Source organism: Puntigrus tetrazona, chromosome 12 (genome assembly GCF_018831695.1).
Source record: "Puntigrus tetrazona isolate hp1 chromosome 12, ASM1883169v1, whole genome shotgun sequence".
Classification (NCBI taxonomy): domain Eukaryota; kingdom Metazoa; phylum Chordata; class Actinopteri; order Cypriniformes; family Cyprinidae; genus Puntigrus; species Puntigrus tetrazona.
Window position 1 is genome coordinate 10,715,463 of NC_056710.1, and position 23,264 is coordinate 10,738,726.

The 23,264-nt window shown below is 39.2% G+C and overlaps 1 protein-coding gene across 21 annotated transcripts in view; it reads left to right on the top strand.

Moving 5' to 3' along the window:
* nrxn1a (neurexin 1a) overlaps positions 1 to 23,264 on the top strand; it is a 156,548-nt gene that overhangs the window by 7,565 nt on the left and 125,719 nt on the right. For 12 of the 21 annotated variants that reach the window (XM_043253730.1, XM_043253719.1, XM_043253713.1 and 9 more), the window contains exons 3-5: positions 2,386 to 2,403; positions 3,440 to 3,469; positions 4,234 to 4,245. The exons of 2 other annotated variants lie outside the window; for them this stretch is intronic. In XM_043253730.1, the coding sequence (XP_043109665.1) occupies positions 2,386 to 2,403; positions 3,440 to 3,469; positions 4,234 to 4,245 (60 nt within the window). The remainder of the gene's footprint in view (positions 1 to 2,385; positions 2,404 to 3,439; positions 3,470 to 4,233; positions 4,246 to 23,264) is intronic. 7 more of the 21 variants (XM_043253718.1, XM_043253729.1, XM_043253733.1 and 4 more) reach the window with 5 other exon arrangements.

Genomic DNA, 23,264 nt, shown 5'->3' on the forward strand with positions numbered 1-23,264 from the left:
GAGCTCGTGTCAGATACACTGTATATTGAGAATTCCCCTATCAGTGTCGGATGAACCCTTTCCAGATGGACTAAGCTCACTAATCTCTCTGTACTGTAGATGACTGCAATATGGAGCATGCAGCACATTGCTCCCTGTGGGGGAAATGTTAAACTAGATTTGGTGAAGAGGATTAAAATCCCCATCACTGGCGCAATGACAATACATCAATGACGTAGCGCTATATTTAGAAGCTTTTACAATAAGTACTCTTGTTTTGGGTATATTTACCAATAATATTAAGTCAAATGTGAACCGGATGTTTCTTTAAGTATCAAAAGCAGAGGAACCTGTACCTTGTATTCCCTCCATTCCAACCGAATGGTCATTATCATGGTTTTTTGATGTTTTATTCAATCGTTGTTGACAGCTACATCTTTAGTGACTTTGCCGATGCGCTATGCGGAGCGTACGCTCGTCATGCTATCCCTTTGGGCGAGTTCCACGCGTGTGCTTTTGAGAGTAACATGCTCTGACTTACTGAAAACGGCTTTAAACGAGCATCTGGAGCTACAGTCCTGTTTGTAAAGGGCTGCATGAGTGCGGGCGTCACATCGTGTTTGCCCCCTGCCTGCGCCGGCCCGTGCCGAGTAAGGGCGAGCGTGTGTGCGTGTAGGTCATCCTCAATTTCTATCTCTTATTCTCTGCCAAATTCGGGGCGGTATGCAAGGCCAGCACTTAAAAGAAGCTGTCAGCTCAATGAAAGCCTGCATGTCGCTGGCTCCATGTGAGCTCTGCAGTGCTAAGGAGAGGCTACATGATCCTGATCTGTCAGTCAGTGAAATGTAAATACAACCGCTGTTCGGTCAGCCAGCCTCTGAGAAGACCAGGCTGTGCGTGTGTGTGTGTGTGTGTCCAAAACTGCTTCCACACACGCAAAAATAGTGTATATCTACATTTCGGCCTTGGTCTGGCAGGTTTTGTAAGAGAGGACGTGACACACATGTCTCTGCAGTATGCAGGATGGGTCGAAGCACAAAATCAATAAAGTGGGTCCTTTAAACTGCTGTGGAGTCAGTGCAGATGGCTAGTTAGTGTTTTGTGATGGGTTACACTAATTAAACTGTTTCGTAGCATTATTTTTAGCCCTCCAAGCTGTTTTTTTTGTCAGTGGGATGAGTTTGCACATTTGTCAAAGCAAGTAGGGTTTGTCAGTCTCTTCATAAGCTGATAAGAGAGGATAGAAAATCACCTGTCATTTATCACTGCAACACTAACAGCAAAATATTTCTTTGTCATATTTTCTAGCATGGCACGCTTTTCTGTTTATTTATTTGTTTATTTATTTATTATCCTTCGGTTTGTTTTTCATACATTCATCAGCATTTTTTTGTTTTCGTGGCAGTAGTGGTGCATGCAATTTGTGTTTGGTCGGGTGGAGGAACCGGCTGCGGTAAGTCCCGGGTCATTATTCTCCTCCTCAAGATGCAAAACATGGAGGTAGGATTGGATGCTTTAACTTTAAGATAGCCAAGTCCATTTTTAGGGAGTCTTGGGTGAGTTGATCCAGAGACTGAAAGTGTCACCAGAAGTAAAAGGTGTGTTGAATGAATGCATGAATGAAGGTAATGTACCCTTTCTTGTTCTAGAACAGAAAAGGACATTTGAAGTTAAATAAATGTACATTTCAATGTAAACGGGGTAATAACATGACATGCATATGCATATTCAGGTATTGTACATTTCTTTATTACTGACCTGACTGAATGATGTTGTTTTCTCTTAGTAGGTTCATGTTGCATCATCTACCAGCCTTTTTATTTCCGAACACGTGCATGCTTCAAATCTAGCTCGTGTAAATTCCCCTCACACACAACCATGCACGCCGTTCAAAATGATCGATTTGAATTGAAAAGATACAAATTTTTTTCCAAGTCCATCAAAAACTGGAAATTATATTTTTCCTCAGGAAAAACTGCATTTTTTAAAGTAAAATTGTAGCTATAAGGTGTCCCACCCCTATTCTCCGTCTTTCAATTGACTTTTAATTACGATTTGCATGTTTGCGCATGTTCATTGATATACTATGAAGAGTCAATTTCACCATGTGTTTTATCAGCTTTTGAAGGACTTAATAAAGTGTTATCATCATCTCACCATGGAACAATGCTCTTTCAGAGTACTGTAGACTCAATGAGATTAGATCTTGAGGAGGACAGAGGACACTTAAAGTCAAATAAACCCTCTAGTCTCCATATTTTCCATGGTAATGAATGTTTGGCCTGGGCACAGGATGATAAGACGCATGGTAACCACGGTAATCCTCAAGGCTGGGCCACCTTCCAGTCTGCATGCTTCTTAATCAATGTCTCCTTCTCTCTCTTCACGCCTCGGCCGCCCCTCCAGAAGAGGCCTATGTAGGAGGTGGGTAGACGTTTGTTTTTCTTTCCTACTTTCTTTCATCCGACCCCTTTCCCTACTCATGTACTTCTCTCTGTCTTCATATTTCAACCTGTTCTTTTAGAAATATTCTATATTTCTTATTTTATTTCAATACGGTAAACACACAGTGAGTGGAACTGGTGTACATCGCAGGTAAAAGGTATGCAACTTCGTTCAGCTTTATAATCGAGAGCACTTTCTTAATTTAGAGGTTGTCAGTAAACACATGCTACACTCAAACTGGAGTGCTCTGGCAAGCAGAAAGCAGAGGCTGGAGCAAAATGGAGGCCAACTTGTTTAAATTCTGTTTGAAGATACAGACACATTACTGTTTAAGCTCCAGTTATAAACTTAATGCTCACATAATGAATACATTTCATGGAATCGGACATACTTACACATGAAGTGTTCACTATAATGGGAAATCCGGACAGTCTGACAGGTAAGTGCCATAGACAAATGACAAAATCTAATATTTCTTACTAACAATTCCAATTGCATATAGTTATCATTCTCTATTCATACTTTTGGAGGTATTACTATATTTTTTTGGCTGTGGCTCACAGGAATTTAAAAAGACATCCTATGAAAGATGGGTAACATTGATTTATCCCAATCTAACTTGTAGGTATTTTGTTATTGCATTGACACATTTTTGTGTGCAACTTAATTTTGTTAAAATCCAAACTGTGTATGTGTCATCTTCTTCCTGTGGAAGGTTGACCAGGCGGACGACATGTTTGATGTATGGCGACAGCAAAGTGATTTTTTTTTTCTAATCTAGAATTGTCTCTTTTGAGTGTGACCGATAAAGCATTGCAACCGCTGGGTTGAGGAAATGCTTTTTGAATGTTCCTCACGCCCACTCTCTCCTCACCTCTTGACCCCAACCCCCCCCCCCACCACCACCCCACACCGCGGGCATCCTCCATTCAGACGATGCCCGTGTGTCAATGTGACAGAAAACCTTCCCATGATCCCGTTCTCTGTGCTGACTGTGCTCTTGTCTTCCCTTAAGGTCTTGCGCACCTGATGATGGGCGACCAAGGTATGGGTTTAATTTCTTACTCACCTTTTTGCCTCCATCAGCCACTCCCTCCTCCATCTCTCTGCCTCTCTCTCTCACTGCCTTGTGCTGAATCCTCCTCATCTCCCTTCACTGCTGGTAGGGATTTACTGGGGCTGCTTTCTTTCTGGCTTGGCGCTGAGTCAATGGATGGTTTGGTCTTTTCCATTTTTCCCCCCTCTCCTCTCCTCTGTCTCTCTCTCTCTCTCTCTCTCTCTCTCTCTCTCTGTCGTTTCGATCTAACTTCCCTTCAACCCATCTCGCCGCTTCTTTTGCGCTTTGGTTTTTTCTCCGTCATTCTCTCAACAGCCCCGCTATTCCATTGCTGCTTGCCAACTTCATTTTCATATAGAGGGGGAAAAATACTTTCAACCCAGTGGATGATGTGAGTTACAGGGACTTCTCTCAGGGGTTTGTTCACTCTTTGTAAATGTGGTAGTCTGTATTCTCGAGCTACGAAACTGGAAAGCATTAGCCGTCTGTTCGATATTCATGCATTCTCCCTCATCTCTCTCATCGTCATGTTCTGGCATGTATCGCGATAGGAAGCTTCCATCTCCTCTTGCTTGCCCTCTTCTCTTTTCGTCCGCAATGCATGGAGTCTCTTCTGAACGTAACCTTTCATTTTTCTGTCTCTGAATCTAACACGCGGTCATGATTCTGACTGTTGCCTCTTTCCTTTCCTTTGTATTTTCCTGTATCTCTCTGGACTTTCTCTTCATGGAACCATTATATCAATATCATAGGCAAAAGAAAAGGTATATAATGCTTCTTTCATACTATGTAATGATGTAGTTTAACTTGAGCTCTATAAGCTCTCCATGTATATTCCTGTACCTGTGGCTTTACACGTGCATCTGTTTATTTGTGTGTTTGTGGTACTGAAGTCACATTGATTTTTCTGTGTCACTCTCTACAAATATGACGAGGGGCTGGAAGGTAGGTGAGATGTCATGGAAATACATCATTGTGCAATGCGTCAACAAATGCAATGTAGGGTTAAAATTACACATTTGAATTAGTTTGCTACTGTCATTTGGTTGTATATAAAATCAACACACAGAAAATGTAGATGTAGCATTATTATTGGCAACATAAAATGTATTAATTCCTAAAGGCGATTGAACATTTGTCATAATTTACAGTATTTAAAAAAAAAACAATAATTAGACAGGATAATCTCTATGATTTGAGAAAATGTTAATCACACAAAGGAGTTGGCTAAGGCACATTTAAAAGCTTTCAATATAAATACAAACGTGTTGTCAGATCATCACAAAAAATATCAGGTAAGAGCACTTCAAGATATTCAGATTTTCATATTCTACAGGCAGTTATCTGTTTTAGAGCATTCCATGCAGCATCAACGCACCAATGCATATTAATTTAGTAGCACTTTACTGCTCTTTGATATTAAATTACAATTTTTGAAGAGCCCGGTGAGATCCAGCTAAGGTAAGTGGACGGCACCTGGCACTATCACAACTGCAAGCACTCACATCCTGCTCTTGGCTCACAGACCACTGCATGCTGGTACATCCACTGAACTTAAAACACACATAGACTGACGGGGTTATTCACCTTGGTTTGAAATGTGAGGGATCCGTGATAGGTGGAGCAGGTAGGTGTGCTTTCTGTCTTTTGCGGGTCTCTTTGATTGTGCTCTGTAAGGCATTGACACCCAGGCCATCACACTATCCTGAATGGGCTAATGCTCACAGAAGATGTGGGGGCTTCAGGCTTCTCTTAGCACATTTGAATACATTTTCAGAGGCATTTCTATTTTCTCTCATTCCATTTTCTCATAGAAAATTGGTTTTCATCTGTCTGTAAAATTGAATGAAATGGTGCGTGTGGCGGCTGACCTTGCCAGCAGGGTCATGCTGGCATTATCAAATGAATTTTGCATTGTGTTATTTTTCTGTGGCTATATGTTTTGTGTGTGTGTGTGTGTGTGTGTCTGTGTGAGGAGCACAGTTGTTACAGAGGAAATGAAGTAAAATTTGCATTTCTTGTTCATTTATATTCTGTTTACTGTTCTCATAGCATCTTCCTAATTGCACACATTTCTTTACGTGCTTCAGTGAAGTCCTGCAATTAAATTTCAACAATTACAACACAAATTTACCAATAATTGCAGCCTAATTAATTACAAGGCAGCACATAATATAATCAGAGATTCAGGAAAACTTCTGTTTCATCTCATTCCTAATATTGGGATGTTCAGTGCATGGCTGAGAATATAAATTACCAGCATGCAAGTCAATAAATATATACATACATGGGAAATCTCTATTTTTTGCTTGCATGTGTATGTTCTGAGAAGGCAGTCAAAAAGTACCAGAAATAAATAACAGAGTAAACATTTTGAGTTGCAGTTTTACATTTTAATTAAGCTATGACCGAATGTGATAACTGCAGTTATGAAAAAAGGTTTTAGTATTAGCTATTCTGTTTTTCCTAAAGGAGTGTTTAAACGTGAGATAAAGTTCTTAAGCAAAAAATAGGAAAAGCGCATCTATCACCCTGCGATTTCACATGCTTGTCGTCTTAGCATTTATAATGAAAGTTTGGGCTGGTTTTCACAAAGAGCCCCGCAAGATTTGAAATGTTACAAAAACAGACCATGCAAAGTTCCCACGGCAGCCTGAAGAAAAGTTTAGTCGATAAAACCTAAAGGAAAAAAAGCTTGATAATTTAAAATTACGATATTAAATAACTATCAATTTCTTTGTTTATGGTCACTTATTGCATTTACAGCAATAAAAGTAATTTAAGGCCAGATCAGGTAGACGTAACTGCAGATTATCTGTAGCTCTTAAGCAAGCTTTTCTGTGTTTGTAGTCCATATCCCTTTAATATGATACTAGCTCGCATGTTTTAGAGACCTCTGAAGATCAGGGGTTCTTTGAGCAGTGTCCTTGCTTTCAGCATGAATGAACTCTAAGCCCTCACACAGACTTTTTTTATGTTTATATGTGTGCTTCCCTCTGGGAATGCATAAACCCATTTTTACTTGACATTAGCCGGATCGAAGACAAGTGCAAATATCTTATTAAAATAAGTGCCGAACAGCATAGATGAAGTGTGCGTCTGTGAGATTGAGCTTGTCTGCTCTTTGCAGCCGTATTACCATCGTTCTTATGCTAAGTTGCTTTGGGGAGGATAAAAGACGTGCGGTAATACGGGTGGTGCGCAAAAGGCCGGTGGGTCTAATTGCTGTCATTTCACACGGAGAGATCCTGTGAAGCCGAATCGTTGCTGCAGGCTCTGTAAAGCCCGGTTCACAGGTGGGACTACACTGACTCCAAATTAGAATTCTTTAAGTCTAATTGACATGGCGGCATAAAGAATACCAACAGCTTGGGTATTTATAGTAAATCCTCTGAATTGTAACCTCCTGCACCTGTTTAAATGAGCAGTGTTGTGGTAGAAGTGTCAAATTTGTTCTCTTACTGAAAGGTCTTTGTGCATTAGCTTTTATTTCTGTTGCCGGTGAAATCATCCAGCCAGCTCGTTCCATTTAGCATGTTTAGCCTTCGCTATATAAAAAGTGCTACAATCATTTCTGCTTTGCCGAGAAAAGCACCTCAGATACCATCACTCACTTGTGTCATTGTCACAGATGACCCTGTGTGTGATAGGAAGAAGAAAGCCCGCTGTGACGTGTTGATCAATACGTATTTAAAATCCCATTACGCCTGCCGTTGCACATCGGATGCCTCGTTAATGTAATTACAAAAGTGGAACAGCCTCTTAAATTACTACAACCGTACCTTTGCTGACTTGCCACTGTCGCATTCATTCATACGCTCTGCCGTATTAAATGAAACTCAAGAGAAACGGTGGTGGAAAAGGCCACCGGGTTTCTGTTGTGAAAAAAGCTCACTAACCCGTTGGCTAAACCACAATGTCAATATTTAGAAATAAATCAATATCGCTACCTTGCAGACACAGGTGGTTAAAGATTAAAAGATGCTAATCTACTTTGGCTTTATTTGAGACTTTGTGTACAGGCTGAAAAACAAGTACAAACTGACCAACTTTTTATCTTAATTGTACCGTAAGTCACACAAGGTCACACATTTTGGTTATAAGCAGTTCCTGTAATCTAACAGCCGCTCATCCATCACAAATCCCATCACCTTACTCTGTTCTCATTCAGCGCTCTTTGACACAAAACTTCAAAGACTTTTTTATAAGGAAGAGAGGCAATGTTTCAGGCATTCTGCCAGTTGGAACTGATGTTGTGTAGCTTGAAGTACCAAAAAAAGCCAAGCAAGAAAGAAAAGCGTTTTTTTTTTTTCTTCTTTTTTTCTGGAGGAAGAGTATGTTGTGTTATTTATGGATTTAATACAGCCTCCAGACTCCCAGTTTTCATATCTACAAGACACCAGTCCTATGCTAGACCTTATCTTAAATTGGGTGCACATTTCAATCAAACACAGAGTTTCAGTTGGAATCATTTCGGATGATATTTTGCTCAAAAGATATAAATAAATGGGGAAAAAAGAACATTAGAATGTCAATGTCAAGTGGCCTAATGTCTTTTTTTCTGTAACAGAAGAGTTTTGTTTGTAGGAATTTCCTCTGCTGATTAGCAGCCATGTAATGTTGGAGGGGTCATTCTTTCGCGTTCATTTCTGAAGCACTCTCCAGAAATCTTTTCAAACTACTTCAGACTGAAAACAAGACTCGCTTCTAAACAATTGATATAATACAGGTAAAGACACTTTCTGACAATGCATCAATGGTGTTTCATATGGCTACATCAATATCTCATCATTTTACTGTATGTGATCATAAAGCTTCCACTTAAAATAAATTTGTCATTATGATGGACAAAACAAGTGGTATGGCAACAGAAAAAGACTGCAACATAATTATTAATATTAATTCTGATGTTATTTTAACTACAGCTGAAAATCGAGGTGCAATATTTAAGTCAGCTGCCAGTATAGTCTCCTTTCATTACAAAACAAGCAATCAAAATGGATATTAACAGAATGTTGTTTGGTTGCCTTCTTCCAAATATTTAACCAATCATAGTTTTAGGAAACCATTTAAGCCTTTTGGTGTCTCATTAGCATGTCATTAAACACATTTGTGCTTAAGGCAACATGTGAAGGGAAACTATCCAATTTAGCCAAGAATATGGCTCAAATTAAAATTTATGAGGCCATAAAAATGGACACATAGGTGAGTAGATGTTAAAGGTAATAGTATTCTTTATTCATGTATAAATGTTTATAATGGGTCATAATCTGCATTTAATACAAAATAACTCATCATTCACTGTAGAGAATATTTTAAGACAGCATGTATTTTTTTTTCTTTCTTTAAAATTTGGTTGGTTATATTAGAATGCTTTATGTATCAGCCTACCCAAAACATGACCCAATGAATTTACCAGATTAACTTTTAATATAGGTAAACATTTATTTTACAGTTACACCTATTAGTTGCTTATTAGCATGCATAATGCTAGAATATAAGCCATTTATCTGTTCTAATTAAGCACATATTAATGCCTTATTTTACATGAACTTGTTCTACATCCCTAGTCCTATCCAATACCTAAACTTAACAACTACTGCATTAACTATTAGTTTATTGAGGGAAAAGTTGTTGTTAATAGTTAACAACCTTTTCAAAGTGTCACCATAATATAGAGTATAATTATCACGGACCGTTAGACTATTAGTAAATTAAGTTTGGCTGCTGAATGTAGCAGTTGACCAATCAGAATCGAGCATTCCAGAGCACTGCGTAATCATTTTAGCTGAGGTATTTCGAACAAGATTTTTAAATTAAGAATATGTATAAAATAATTAGTAAATGCTGAAAAACATGTTCATTGCTATTGTATCTATTTCATGCGCTACTGTTAGCGAATTGAACCCTTCTGTAAGGTGTTCCTGAAAAATATCCACAGAATGAGATGTGATTAAGCCCAAGTGTCCCACTTTATCCGTATTCATCGTACACCTACAGTTTGCTGGTGTTTTCAGCAGATAATACAAACGATTTATGGCGGTGGTTATTTCCCAACATTTATTCAATTGGAGCAGTCTGTAATGGAGGACAGCTCATTTCATGGGGTTCAGAGGCATGGCTAACCCCATCAGAGCAGCAGACATTTTAGGATTGTGTCTGGGCTAAAGGTGCTGAATACTCAGACAGTCGGGGGACCGGAGTGAGTTCACCGTCGCCATTTATGTAGAGCCGATCATTGTTAATAAGATGATTTTCTCATTAAACTCCTATAATGAAATTAAAAAGTAATCAGCAGATGTCATTTATGCGTTTTTGGGATGGGGGGTTTATCTTTGGGAAAGGCGAAAGGATTTCTTGATAGGTCAGTCTAGCCGCTGAGAGACACTTTAATCTCAAATGCCACTATGCCTACCAATTCAAAATGTATTACGCACCTCTTCTAAATGGATTTCAGCTGAACACTGACATTAGTGGCCCCAATTTGCCAGTATGAATGCAGTGTACTGAAATCTAGCAATGTAATATTCACTGTTGATATTTAGTGAATCAAGCCACAATATAGTGTTGATGGCTTTTAATATATGTGATGCAATATTTTTCTAATTGAGTTGGACCGTTTTCTCTCTTGTTTTTTAATGCACATTAAAGATGCATATAAAATACTTTTTTTTTTCTCTATTTAACTGAAGCAATATTATACAATGCCATTTATATTAGCTGTGAGTAATAGCTAGCAACATTAGATTATTATATATAATTATGTTTAATAGCATATTTATTTCAAGTATTGCTTTAAGACTTAAATGACCCTCATAAAACAGTGTGATATTGCCAGATATTATAGTCATATGTGTTTCACTGCGAAGTGTTGTGTTGCAATCAGCGAGGCAAAAATAGGGCAAAAAAGACTACATAATGAGCGGGAGGAATAGATAGGCTCTGTCTTTCTCTCCTTTGGAGTTGAAGCAACACTTTTATCTTGTTGAAGGAGAGGAACATGCTGAGCCTAATTTGCTGGAGCAATGCTCGCTGGCAGTATTTTTCCATCAGGTCAAGCTATTTTGAAATACCCTCAAGGTGTGATAGTGCTTGGACTCATTGTTGTGGTGTGCCTGCCAGAATGTCATTACCAGCATTGGTAGGTGGGTTCTATCCTCATCCACTGCACTGCACGTTCATATGCGTGCTGGCTTGAGTTGATAGCTGATATAACCTTTTGGAGGAGATTTAGGATATTTGCCTGTAAACATTTAATTAGTTGAAGTGTATCGCTGGCTTTTGATGGTGATTGGCATTCTTGGTTTGTTTGCAGTGTTGAAGAAGATATTTGCAATAGAAATTGAAGTTTTGCAAGCTGCAAGCAAGTTGAAATTTTAATGCAACAAACTACAGCTACAAACAAGATGATTCTTTTGATACGGCATAGAAGTACTGTATATATATACATAGTGTGTGATATGTGAGGTGAATGGTGTTCATGGTGTCAGACTCTATTTTCATTTACATAAAGTAAACTGCAAACAATCCAAAGAACATGTAGAATAACATGGTCAAATTCTGAACAGTAGAGCTGACAATCTGCAAATAAATCCAAATCAGTAATTACATATAATCTAAATATATTTGGTGTATTGTGTGTGTTTTAATAATCTAAAGGTCAAAAAGATGGTGATGCACATTGTGAAAATAAGGTAAATAAAGAATTCTTGGTAAGGCAGAGAGGCAGTCCTTGGCAATGGATGTGTAGTGAGCTTGGTTCAAAAACGGTGCATGAATGATCCATGGACAGGTGTGACAGAATAAATATGAAAATACCATGATCATTTGAATAAAACTGTAATTTTTGTATTTTTAGAGTTTTGTGCATAAATAAACATTTTGTAATGAGGAGTCAGAGACGTTTGGATCCATGTGCTAGCTCTTTACTGAGAGTGGTCAAACAGGCAGAAGGTCAACAGTACCGTCAGAGGTATCGGAGACAAAGGTAGAATCATAAACAGTACCAGGCAGAGATTGAGACAGGCAGCGAGTATCAAGGTCGTTAAATCCAGGCAAGGGGTCAGTAGGCAAGCAGCAAACAAACAAAGAATCGGTAAACAGTCCAAGATAAGCACGGGAAATCATTAGTAGAAAATGAACGCTCCGAATTAGAAGTCAGAGCGAGGATAAGACTTCACACTAAGCGGCCAAAGTATGGGGCAAGTGAGGGGTCGGCTGGTATTTGGGAGAGGCGCGGTTCATGACACATTTCTTTACATTTATACAACATTTTAAGGTTGCGCACCATTCAAAATTGGACTGAGAGATTTTCTTTTAGTCTGGCTCATGAAATTCAAAGTTTTTTTTTATTTTAATATAGAAAAGATTTTCTACATTTTATATACAAATATATTTTATAAGGTTTAAAAAAACTAAAGGTTAGTTCCCCTCATATTGAAAATTCATCCATTATTAATTGCACACTTTCTTGTCATTCTAAATCTGTAAGACCTTCACCTTTGGAACTGCCACTGTTGGCAGTAAACTGTTAAAAAGGTATTTATTTTTGCTTTCTTTGCACACAAAAAGTATTCTCATATCTTCATAAAATGAGGGTTGAATCACTAATGCAACATGGACTATTTTAATGATGTCCTTGCTACCTTACTAGGTCTTGAATGTGGCAGTTGCAGTGTTATTTATGCAAGGTCAGACAGCTTGTGGTTTTCATCAAAAATATCTTAATTTGTGTCCCGAAGATCATTGAAGGTCTTACAGGTTCGGAACATCATTAGGGTGCATAATTAATGACATACTTTTGGGTGAACAATATCTTTAAAGATTAGGGTTTCATACATTCAGTAAAATTCTCTTCCTGTCATTCCAATTTAAATTTCAATTTCTCATGTGGCATGGCAAACTAAATTCATATTCACTCTCTTAAACAGAATGGAGCTAAATCTTCAAATATAAACTTTCACACAGTCATGACACATATACTGTAGATAAAATCCAAAATACACCCTAAAGAGATGAATGAATGATTTTCTCTAGATATTGTCGGTGTTTTGGATCCTGTAACTGCGATTCACTGACCAAAAGATAGAATTGAGTTTTTTGGGCTTTGCATTAAACATAGAAGTAGGAAGTCGCGACAACCTTCTAAGAAACGAGAAAAGAATGAAAGAAAACAAAAAGAGAAATCATTGGCAACACAAATCAATACACAACGGACACACAAGCTCCCCAGGTGTGCAAGATGGAGATCAGACATTGAATCGATAGCCTGCAGTCAATAGAGGAGAGTGACTGAGGTGATGGAAAACTATATCCTGGGCAGACGAGTGAGGGCACAGTCCCTGAGGCGGAGGGGTGGGGGCCCTAAGCTGAGCTTGCACGACCGTTTCATTTTCAGCGGGAATACGTCCGACCTTGGTTATTTAAGATCAGCATAAATCTCCCTTGAGTAGAGCTGGCAGTATCTCACTCCCTGTTGTGCCACTTATCTTCATAGAGCATCGTTTGCTAGCAGCCAAATTGTCAAGAGATTATTTTTTTACTTTATTTATTCTTTTATACCTCGGTAGCAGATGTGATATCGTGATTTATTGTTGTTTCAGCAAGTTGATGCCAGGAATAAACAGGACGCTTATCTGTATTCTAATTTCTGATAGAGCTCCTACAATAAAGCACTGTGACCTTTAAAAGCGATTAAACATACAAACATGCGCATTTGAAAATGAATCTTAAATACACACTCGCGCTCGCACACACAAAAAAAATTTAAGCTCTGAAGTGATGCGTGATGACAGCTTGTGCATTGAAAAGCAGTAAATATGCATGAGAAAGGCTGCTAAGCATTTTCCTCTTCACAGTCGGTGGATTGTGAAGAAAGATGTGGATTGTGTGACTCACATCTCATGAGTCATAAAGCTTATGCATTCATAGTCGCTCCTTTAAGTGCCATATGTGAACTTCAGAGTCAGGTTGAAAAAAACTAAATAAAAATAACCAGTCGGATCCCCGTGGCTAGTTGCCCTTAAAGGTTTGCGATGCGAAAAGATAAACAGACAGACAGCCTCTGTGCGATTGACTGACAGGTATTTTAATGAAACCATAAACAGGGCTGTTTTGCCCCATCGCAGATTCAAGTGCAAATTCAAGCCGTCCTCTGGAGGTAATTGTAATACCTTAATTAACAGAACACATGAATGCGTAAAGGCCTCAGAAGGGAAAATACATATTTAAATCCTTCCGTTTAGCCCACTTTGATGAATTTCAAATTTCTCGCACTGAAGGGATGGGGAGTGCCCCCGCGAGAGAATGAGCTCTGCCATTTCCCCATTCCTCTTGACCTGCCAAATCTGTGGCGGCCGGCACCAGTCGGCCTCCCTGGGGGTGCACGGGTACTCATTAATCTCCGGCCCGCTGTCCCAAAGGGGGCAGAGTAATTGTTTAATAGTAGATACTGAGAGATCATGATTCTCTCCGTTTGACATTTATGAGGTCATCAGTGTCTCGCTACATTAATGCACGTATTTATTCGCGCGACACAGACGGGGCTGTGCGGATATCCGGCGAACCACACGGCCAGCTGCACATAATAAGGGTATCCGCGTGACATTTCTAATGAGTGTGTAATTTACTCAACGACGCAATTACATCACTGATATAATGATGGGCCGTGATTGACATTGTGTGTGTTTTAATAACGAACCGCAGCGGCATGTTTCACACATTCCTTCTGTTTGCTTAATTGTTTTGCTAATTATCCTGTAATGGCATAATGTTTGCCACTCTATACGTCAACTCTTAAAATATGTTGCCATTTTATTTCTGACATGGGCTGGGAGCTCTCTGAATTTCAATGAGTTTAGATTGCTAAATATATATTAGGGTATAATTGATTTTGGGTCATGGACTGGCTGTAGTTACCCCCTTATTAAAACGGAAAGCTCTTGTCATTAAAATGTTCCAGGCCAATTAAGCCATTGCTCTGGAAGGGATGTTTCACTCTTTAGGCTTTCTCACTTCCTGTTTGACCACTTCAGTCAATGAATAGATGTAGTCAGAATCTCTTAAAGGAGAATCTCTTTCAACCAAAAATGACAATTCTATAATTTCATGTCATTCCAAATCTGTATTTTTTTCTTCAATGGAACATATTTTGCAGAACCGTTATAACAGTCCAAAACAACATTAGACCACACTGACTTTATCATATGGCAGTGAAACATTTTTTTAATTACTTGTGTAATACAAAGATATTTTGTACCATGTCTTTGGGGGGTTTATTTGTTGACACAATTAAAAGCAATTGGGGGCTGATGTTTGTTTTGAACCTTACAGAAAAAAGGAAGTCAAACAGGTTTGGAACAACAAGAGTGTAAAAAGAGAAATTGATGACAGAATTTTAATTTCTAGCTCAACTGTCAGTTTTTGGAAGCACAGGAATGTTATAAAAACACACACAAAAGTGACATAATTGAAATTAAATATAAATTTGACTGAAGTAGCAAACTATGCTAGCTATGTTTTATAAACATGCAAGACTGTTTTCCTGTGATTGTCGGTTGAAGCCACCAAAGTGCCAATTCATTTAAGTTGACTTAACAGAGAGACCTCTTGGATTGGCTGTCTCAATCTAAACGTATGGCCCATCACATCTTTAATAGCAAACACAAGATGGGCTCACCGCCACAGTGGCTCTGGGGCTGATCATTCGTCTCTCGTGGAGAGGGGGGCAGTAAATCAGCCCTGGCTGGGGATGTGACGTCTTGGACGGGGATAATTTGTGCTCATTCTGTTCTGGAGAAACTGGGCCGGAGATCATTAGGCCATAAATCATGCCAAAGACGGATGCAAATGTAAAAGAACAGGAAACACAAAAACAGAACCCTGAGTCAAGACTGGAAATGGAAACACTGTGCTGTTAAATGACTTCCTGGGCTGGTTTAGGTGGTAATTATCCTTGAGCAACAAACTTTTAAGAAGGTGTTCTTAAAGACTTTTAAGTGGTGATTTTCAGTTGAAGTTTTTTTTTTTTTTAAATATAAAAAGACAAGGTTTTTGGCATGTCATCTTGCAATGCAGTGGTTTATAGGAGAAGCGGTTTGTGTTTATTTAAGTAGGTGTGAGTTATATGATCACATATCTTTGATTGAGGGGAAATGCTTATAAAATAGATTTAGATGAAATGCCAGAGCTGTGCAGTGAAACTGTAATTTAAACAGAAACTGGTTTAAACAGGAAGTGTGTCACAAATACATTAGGTCCCCCTGAAATAAAAAAAAGTTTTTTTTTGGGTGTTAGTATAAATAAGTTAGACTTAAGCTTATCTATAATCCAGTATGCTTTAAACAGCATCAAAATATGCATTTTGAAGATATAAACATTTCAAACATGCAGTTCCATCACTTCTACCGAAATGGATCAACGATTGTTTTGACGTCACCTCGTACTTCAGCTTCTCCTTAAATCTTCGGACCAATAAAAAGTTCTCTAGAATCTGAAGCGCCCGCCCCTACACTATAAATAGACACTGAAGCTGCGGCTTCGATCAGTAACTTGTTTACAGTGTTAGTATTTCTTGTACAGTGAATGGCACGTAATGCAGAATGTAGACGATAGGGACAGATTTAGGCAGTGTAAATATGCTTTCGATTGGGGCAAATGAGGTCTTGTTTTGAGTTGTGTCATGTAAATCATGGCAGCTCTCACAGTCTGACCAGCCTTTGTCTCCGGTCCAGAGACGCAGTTGCACGGACTGAATCATATGTGCGAGTCAGAGTATTTTAAACGGTTTTAAATGTACACAACCTTAGCATGGTTATGAGTGCTATTTTGTTTTAGTAAGAGTTTCATATTGAATCTAAATCTAGGGGGTAATCTATTAGACTGCTCTGGCCAGAGCATATGTAAATAAAATGCTATTGGCCATTTTAAAAAGGGGGCGGACCTGCTTGATATGTCCCACTCTCTCTTCCTGTTTTAGTTAAAATTACGTCACCAAATAAAATAACTCTGTGTGTTTCAAGGCACTTCAGGGTATTTTTTAAAATCAACATTTTCAACATTTCTGAAGGATCATGTGATACAGTAGACTGGAGCAATGTATAGTAGACAGGAGCGAATATAATAATATTACACAAGGTTAATGATTTTACTGTATTTTCATCCATAGAGCTTTTTTTCTTCCTTGCTTCGCCTTTCCAAATAAGACAGTAGGCTTTTGTACAGTACAGAATTATCTCTCCACTCTGTTTCTGTTCCTTTCAGTCATATTCACCTTGAACTTTACTCTAACCGGCGAGAGATAGATGCCTCTACCCTGTCGCTTTACCCTTCACAACTACTCTCTCCTGCTGGCTTTGTTTACCCAGACAGGAAGGATATTATACACCTCTATGTATGCATATTCCATCCTTGTAAATGATTTAAATGTATGTTGTTTACTCTTTTCTTGCAATTCAAGGCATATTGATTCTGCTCTGCATCCTTGTGCACTAAGATCTATTCAATATTCATCCATTAGCTTGTTTTGGTTTCTGGGATCCCTTTTTAATTTGGGTGGAAAGTGGGAAGATGCAAAGAGTGCTGTTGGTGTGGGTTGTGTGGAAACTATAAAAGAGCCGTATGATGCTTGAATGATGTAAAACAAAAGATTTTATGTGAGAGGAGTTGTCGTGGTTACCAGAAAAGGTCTTAAACAATAGCCGATGTTCTCCTTGGGACCGAGGAGAAGACTAGCGTCACACAGAGAAGGGTTGCCTAGCAATGCCGGAGGAGTACTTGTTTGATTGGTTACGGAAGGAGGTGCTATTCAAAGTATATCTAGTCATATTCAAATGAAAAGCACTTTCGGGGTCTTCAATATATGAAGTTACGGGGATCTAGGCATGTAAATGGGTGACGGATATAAAGAGCGATGCATCTCTTGCCCCGTCTTTTTGTTCCTCCAGTATTTGCTGACAATGAAGCGCAGAGCGATCTTTATTAATCCTGTTTCATAATGCTTTTGCTAATTGATTAAAAGGTGATTGCTGAAAGGTCTAACATGTTCTGGCTGCATTGGTCCGTTTGGGTTCTAATTGCTTTTTAATTGAGTCTTTCTTCCTTTGAATCTGTATCTCCGATTAAGGCTTTTTAAAATGGAGGGCAAAGATTGGATAAGCGAGCCTGTTTTCTTTCATAAGATTTCCAATAATCCATATTCATGTCTGGTATGGTGTTATGTTAATGAATTGGAGCTCTTTACGCTGGATAGAAATGAGTTCTCCCTCTCCTCTTCGCTCCTCGTGATAAGTGCGAGCCACGCCGCGCTCGAGTGGAGAGCGAGCTCTGGAATACATTTAGATTCCCACCACAAGAACAACCTGTCAAATTGGAAATATGGAAATATGACAGCTTATTGAATCCTAGGCAATTTAATGAAGAATGATATTTGATAGGCAAAGCATTTTTGTCAAAAGCAATTATACAAATCGTGCCTGTGCCAAGACTGGCAAAAACAGCCTTGATTCTGATTTCTTTCCTGTTCATTCTGTCTTCAGATGTGTGCATGTGTGCATTCATACCATGATTTGAGGGAGAAACAGAGGAAGAGAAAGAGAAGAGAGAGCAGGCTGGCATCCACAGCATGTGCCAAAAAGCATAATACCTCATAGAGAAAGCACTCAGCGAACTGAGAAGAGCAAATGGAACCGATGTCAAAAGAGCAACTTTGCTCTGTAGCCTGTGCTGAAACAGAGCAGGTTTCTTTCTAATGTAACAAGGACACACCGGCAGGGTTCATGTTGTGTGCTCTTCTCTGTAAATGATATGCTTTTCCCCTTCTTTTATGATGTGGATCATACCTCATGTTCCTGAAAACCAAAGTTTGGCTTTGGTTCTCCCACTTGGAGTGGCTTTAAAGGGAACAATTCATCCAAAAATGAAAAAGCTGTCATTATTTTCTTACCCACATGTCATTCCAAACCTGTATGACACACTTTCTTCTGTGTAATACATCATGTCAAATTGTTATGATAATTTTAAAATCTTTTTTTCATGTAAAATGCTTTGAATTGCTATCAGATGTACTGTAGGTCTTGCCTAGTATAAGCATTCTAGGCTAATTCTTTCTTTCTTTGAAAAGTTGAAAAAAAAAGATATATCATTTTCATATATTTTTTTTATTATTTATTTATTTAACTTTGAATTACCATCAAACGTACAGTAGGCCTTGCCTAGTACAAATGGAATGAATTTTTTCCTGCTTATACAAAGTTGAAGCAAAATAATTTCTTAATCATCGGTTATAATTATTTTACCATTATTTTAAAATCCTTTTTATGTAAAACACTTTGAATTACCGTAAAAGGTACTGTAGGCCTTGTCTAGTATAGTTTGTTTTTTGTTTCTTTCATAAAATAAAAGTCATTAGGCAACAGTGATTGTTTTGAAACTAGCAGAAGAAAGAAAGAAAATGCAGGTTTGGAAAGACAGAGATGACAGAATTGGAGTATTTAGTGTCCGTCCCATTAATATCAAAACTGTAATGCTTTAAACCTTGTTGAGTTGCAATAATCTAATACTTCTTACTCATTAATGCAATTACAAATGTCAGCAGACCTCAAGGATGTATATTTCCAAGAAACCCTTTGAGTCCGGGAAGTCGCTCTGCTGATTCAGAGAAATTGCAAATGTGCCGCAGCCATTGGCAGGAGTATATACGTCTCATGGTGGAGCTTTAATCCCACACCGCTCGCGACGTGAATAAGTGCTCATACAGTTCTACATGACCCACGCCTGATACTTCATTGGGGAAGGGGGCTAATTTGTCTTCCCAAATGGATTTAGTTTGTCAGGGCTTTAACTAAATTGAAAGTGGGGAGGAAGAGAGCTAGAAGAGCGGCTAGAAATCCGTTAAGGTGGTGCCGTTACCGCTGACAGACTTTGCTGTGGCGACTGGGATATTGCAGCCATTTCTCACTGCCACTGCGGCTGCAGGAGCCACAGGATGCGGAGCAGAGATGCCTGTGTTCGAGGCCATTAGGGACCTGGGCAACCACTGAGCCTAAGGGAAAAAACACTACACCCAGACACAGCCTGCAGCCAAAACACTGTGTGTGTGTGTCCAGGCACTTGCCTATTCGTCCAGCTGTTCATTATAACACTCGTGTACACAATGCCTCAATATTTAATGGTTCTGTGATTGACTCATCTTCACCTCGGCGCAGTCAATGCCATGGGAGAGATGGGAGGGGGAGGTCACTGAACTGTCCATTCTTTTCCTTTAACAGCCAAGGATGTAATCCAAGGCTTTTGGATGTTGTCTCGCTTTACCGTCCTCACTAGCTTTGTTATAATAGCGTGGAGCTGCTAGCTCATTTCCTGACTCAAATGGTCTGTGTGAGTGGCAGTGTACAGGAGGCCCGGCCTTACAGAGAGGCCTGTCAGCCACATTAATAATAGAGGACTCAAATTGCTCAAACGAAGCTGCAGCGAGGAAAATCAATGAGGAAAATGATTGCTGGAAGCTTCCTTGTGAAAGGAAGACCTGGAGCCTCATTGTTTGTCTCTCTTTCGACCATTTTGAACTGTGGCTTAGCGTAGTACAATTGAGGATCTGTAGAGAGGGTTTGGTAAATAATTCATCTTCGACAGTTACCTTGATGATTCCCTTATATATTCTGCAGAAAATGTCAGTTCCTAGATGTGAGATGTCATCTCATTTTGAATTAGAAGGCACAGATGAATTGTTTGTGGAGGAACAATTACAAAGCATGTATTTGGATTTTTTTAATGTATGCACTATTTTTATAGGTTTCGTGGTCTCTGTGTTTGTTTATATGTTTTTTAAGCAATAATAATTTAATTTACTAACAATGCATCAAATGTATTTAAATTATAATACTGGATTATAATTAATAGGAAATATTTATTTGACCATCAAATCAGCATACAGTATTAGGAGGATTTCTGAATGACCAAGATGTGATGCTGAAAACTGGGCGGTAGTTTCTGAAAATTCAGCTTTCAAATATAACATGGACAATTTTAAATAGAAAACTATCACAGTAGTGTTTCCATGCATTTTTTCACGCAATTTTTTCTTTTCATGCATGTGTTTATTGCAGCCAACATTGAAATGCGTAGAAACGCAATGATTATATAATTAGAGTGACTTTCTGTTTTCTTTCAATAAATAAACGTTGAAATGTGTTTCTGAGTCAAAACAATTCAGTATGATAGAGCAGGTCACACTTCACCTTGAATAGCTGCTTCAGAGATCCTCTTCAAATCTGTAGAAAATGTCATGCTATATATATCACAATCACAACATCTGGTGAAGCCACTTATAGATGACAAGGAGTGCCGTTGCCTTGAAGATCTCCGATCTCTCTTACTCTCCGGTTATTAACTCCCTAAATCCTCTTGAACGTTTATCCCGTACCTCACGGATTTCATTTCTACGTGTGCCGTTGTTTTATGCTGTCATGCGCAAGTTACAGGAAAACATCCTGACTCGCCAAGATTTTCCTGTTTAAAGACCTTGCTGTCCTTCTCGCTCCGGAGGTGAATCATGAAAGCGGTGTAGTGTGATGTATAAAGATGGTTTGTATGATTTTTCATAGGCGGACTGTTCGTGTCAGCAGGAGGGAGAGGGTCTGTGGGCTGCTGTGGTCGGGGAAACAGATTTCATCAGTCCTGACTCCCACTTTTGTTGCCTAGACAAAAGTGCCTGACGAGAATTTTCTCGCAAGACGATGACAATGATCATGATAAATGCTCTCAAAATGGCTGCCTCTTTATCATTCCCCATTAACTCTATATTCTCATTTTATGCAGTTAGTGCGCTTACAAAAAAAAAAAATATGCTCATCAAAACGAGCAGGGGAAGTGAGACTGCAGAGTTTTTGTTATCAAATTGATCATTATAAGCTTTATCTCGCTCGCAGTGTGCCAAAGAAAACAAACGGCGCTGTCAGCCGCGGCACATCACCCATAATTCCTCGTCCTTTTTGCTCCATAAACAGTTGTTCCATCCGCACCGACCTTGGCGAGAGAGATAAATAAGTGGAATTAATTTGTTGCTGGGGCGACAGGGAGGCGTAACGAAGAGCACTGCCTGTTATTAATGTCCCTCCTGGCTGTGGCCGCACCCCCAAGGACCATAGGCGCTCCGAGAGGAGGTCAGGAGAGAGGGAGGGCCGACCGGTCCAGTGGGCAGCACGGTGAGAAGGCTCGGGGTGATAGAATGCGCAAAGAGGCCACGGAGAGCCCGAGGCAGAGACAGATGATCTGCCAGATTGACAGGAAATTAGACTGAAAGCTGGTAGATATGCCAACGGCTCTATCTCTCCACAGAGTGCCGGCTTCATGCTGCTTCGCTATTGAGCGTCGAGTAGAATGCTTCTTGATAAGACCGGACTCGCAACCCGCAAGGGTGCGCTTAGTACGTCAACGTTTAGTCTGCGTACGAGCCGGCTTTCGTAATATTTTACATTGTGTCAGGCAAATCATAATATTTAGCCGAGCAATCCAGTCCTCGTTCTCCGGTTCGGTTAATTGAACCTGGCGAGAAATAGGGCAGTGTCGCGTAAATGGTGATTGACCTCGATAAATTTGAGGCAACCCTGGTGTGCGAGGGGAGGGCCGACCAGACACATTTCTACGCCAGACCCGGTAATTAGCTTTAATTTCCTACCTTTATGACTCGTCATTAAAATTAAGCCTCCCAGTAACGCATTTATTACCCTTCTCGGGAACAGTAGATGTTCCTTGCAAAAACGAAACTCATTTAGGCCAGAATTTACATTTTAACGATTATTCAAGCCGCCGTTTTCGTGAAACGTGATGCGCGCCATGCGACTGTATCTGTCTGGTTTTACAATACGCAACGCTGCCAATTATCACAGCTACTGTATGCTAGCGTGGGCCCACTCGCCACAGGATGACCAGGGCGGCTCATGGTGAAGAGGATGGCAGGAGACAGCAATTATATCATCGCACCCACTTCTCTCAGAAGGAGGTATAAATCTCCATCCACTCTCAGAGGAAGTATTGTTTTGCACATACATTTCAAAGGATTACTCATTCCGGTAATTCAAGAATAGGCAGTGCATTATAGGGCTCCAGCAGGCCGAGCGATGATTAATTGTCGGTACTTTTGAAGATGCAGTGGGCATAGATGCTTCACAGTCATGTTTATATCTGGACCTTGTCGTGATGGAGCGGTTCACGCTCCTACTAAAGCATGTGCGATTAAAACTGAAGTGTGATCTACATTTTCAGGGACCTGATGGAAAGTCAAGTCACACTTCATTTCACAGGCTTCTTTGTTATATAAAAAGTGACTTAAAATCAGGACTGTGCAAAGAGATGTGCTTTCTATGCAAATTCGTTTTTTTTACAATTGATTATGTGCATTACTCAATGCCGAGAACACATCTTTAAAGCTCTTCACACAGTTAAAGCAACAGCCGTGTCTGCGGTCTAAACTTGCTAATTGCTTTTCAATTGCTTTGATACAAAATGCATTCAATGAACGTATCAATCACATTTGTTTTCCTGAACCAACAGTTCAGTAATATTCAAAATCTAAAACAAAAGCTTTCATTTGTTAACATTAACTACATTATTTCATTTATACTTATAACAATGAGCAGTACTACTTCTACTGCAATAAGTAACCTTTAAATTTAGGATTTATACGAAACATTTTATACAAAATGTGGTTTATTTTATGGTGTCCTTGTTATGCAATGTAATTATACATTTAAGTACAGAGCAATATTAATTTGCTAATGCTGTTAAA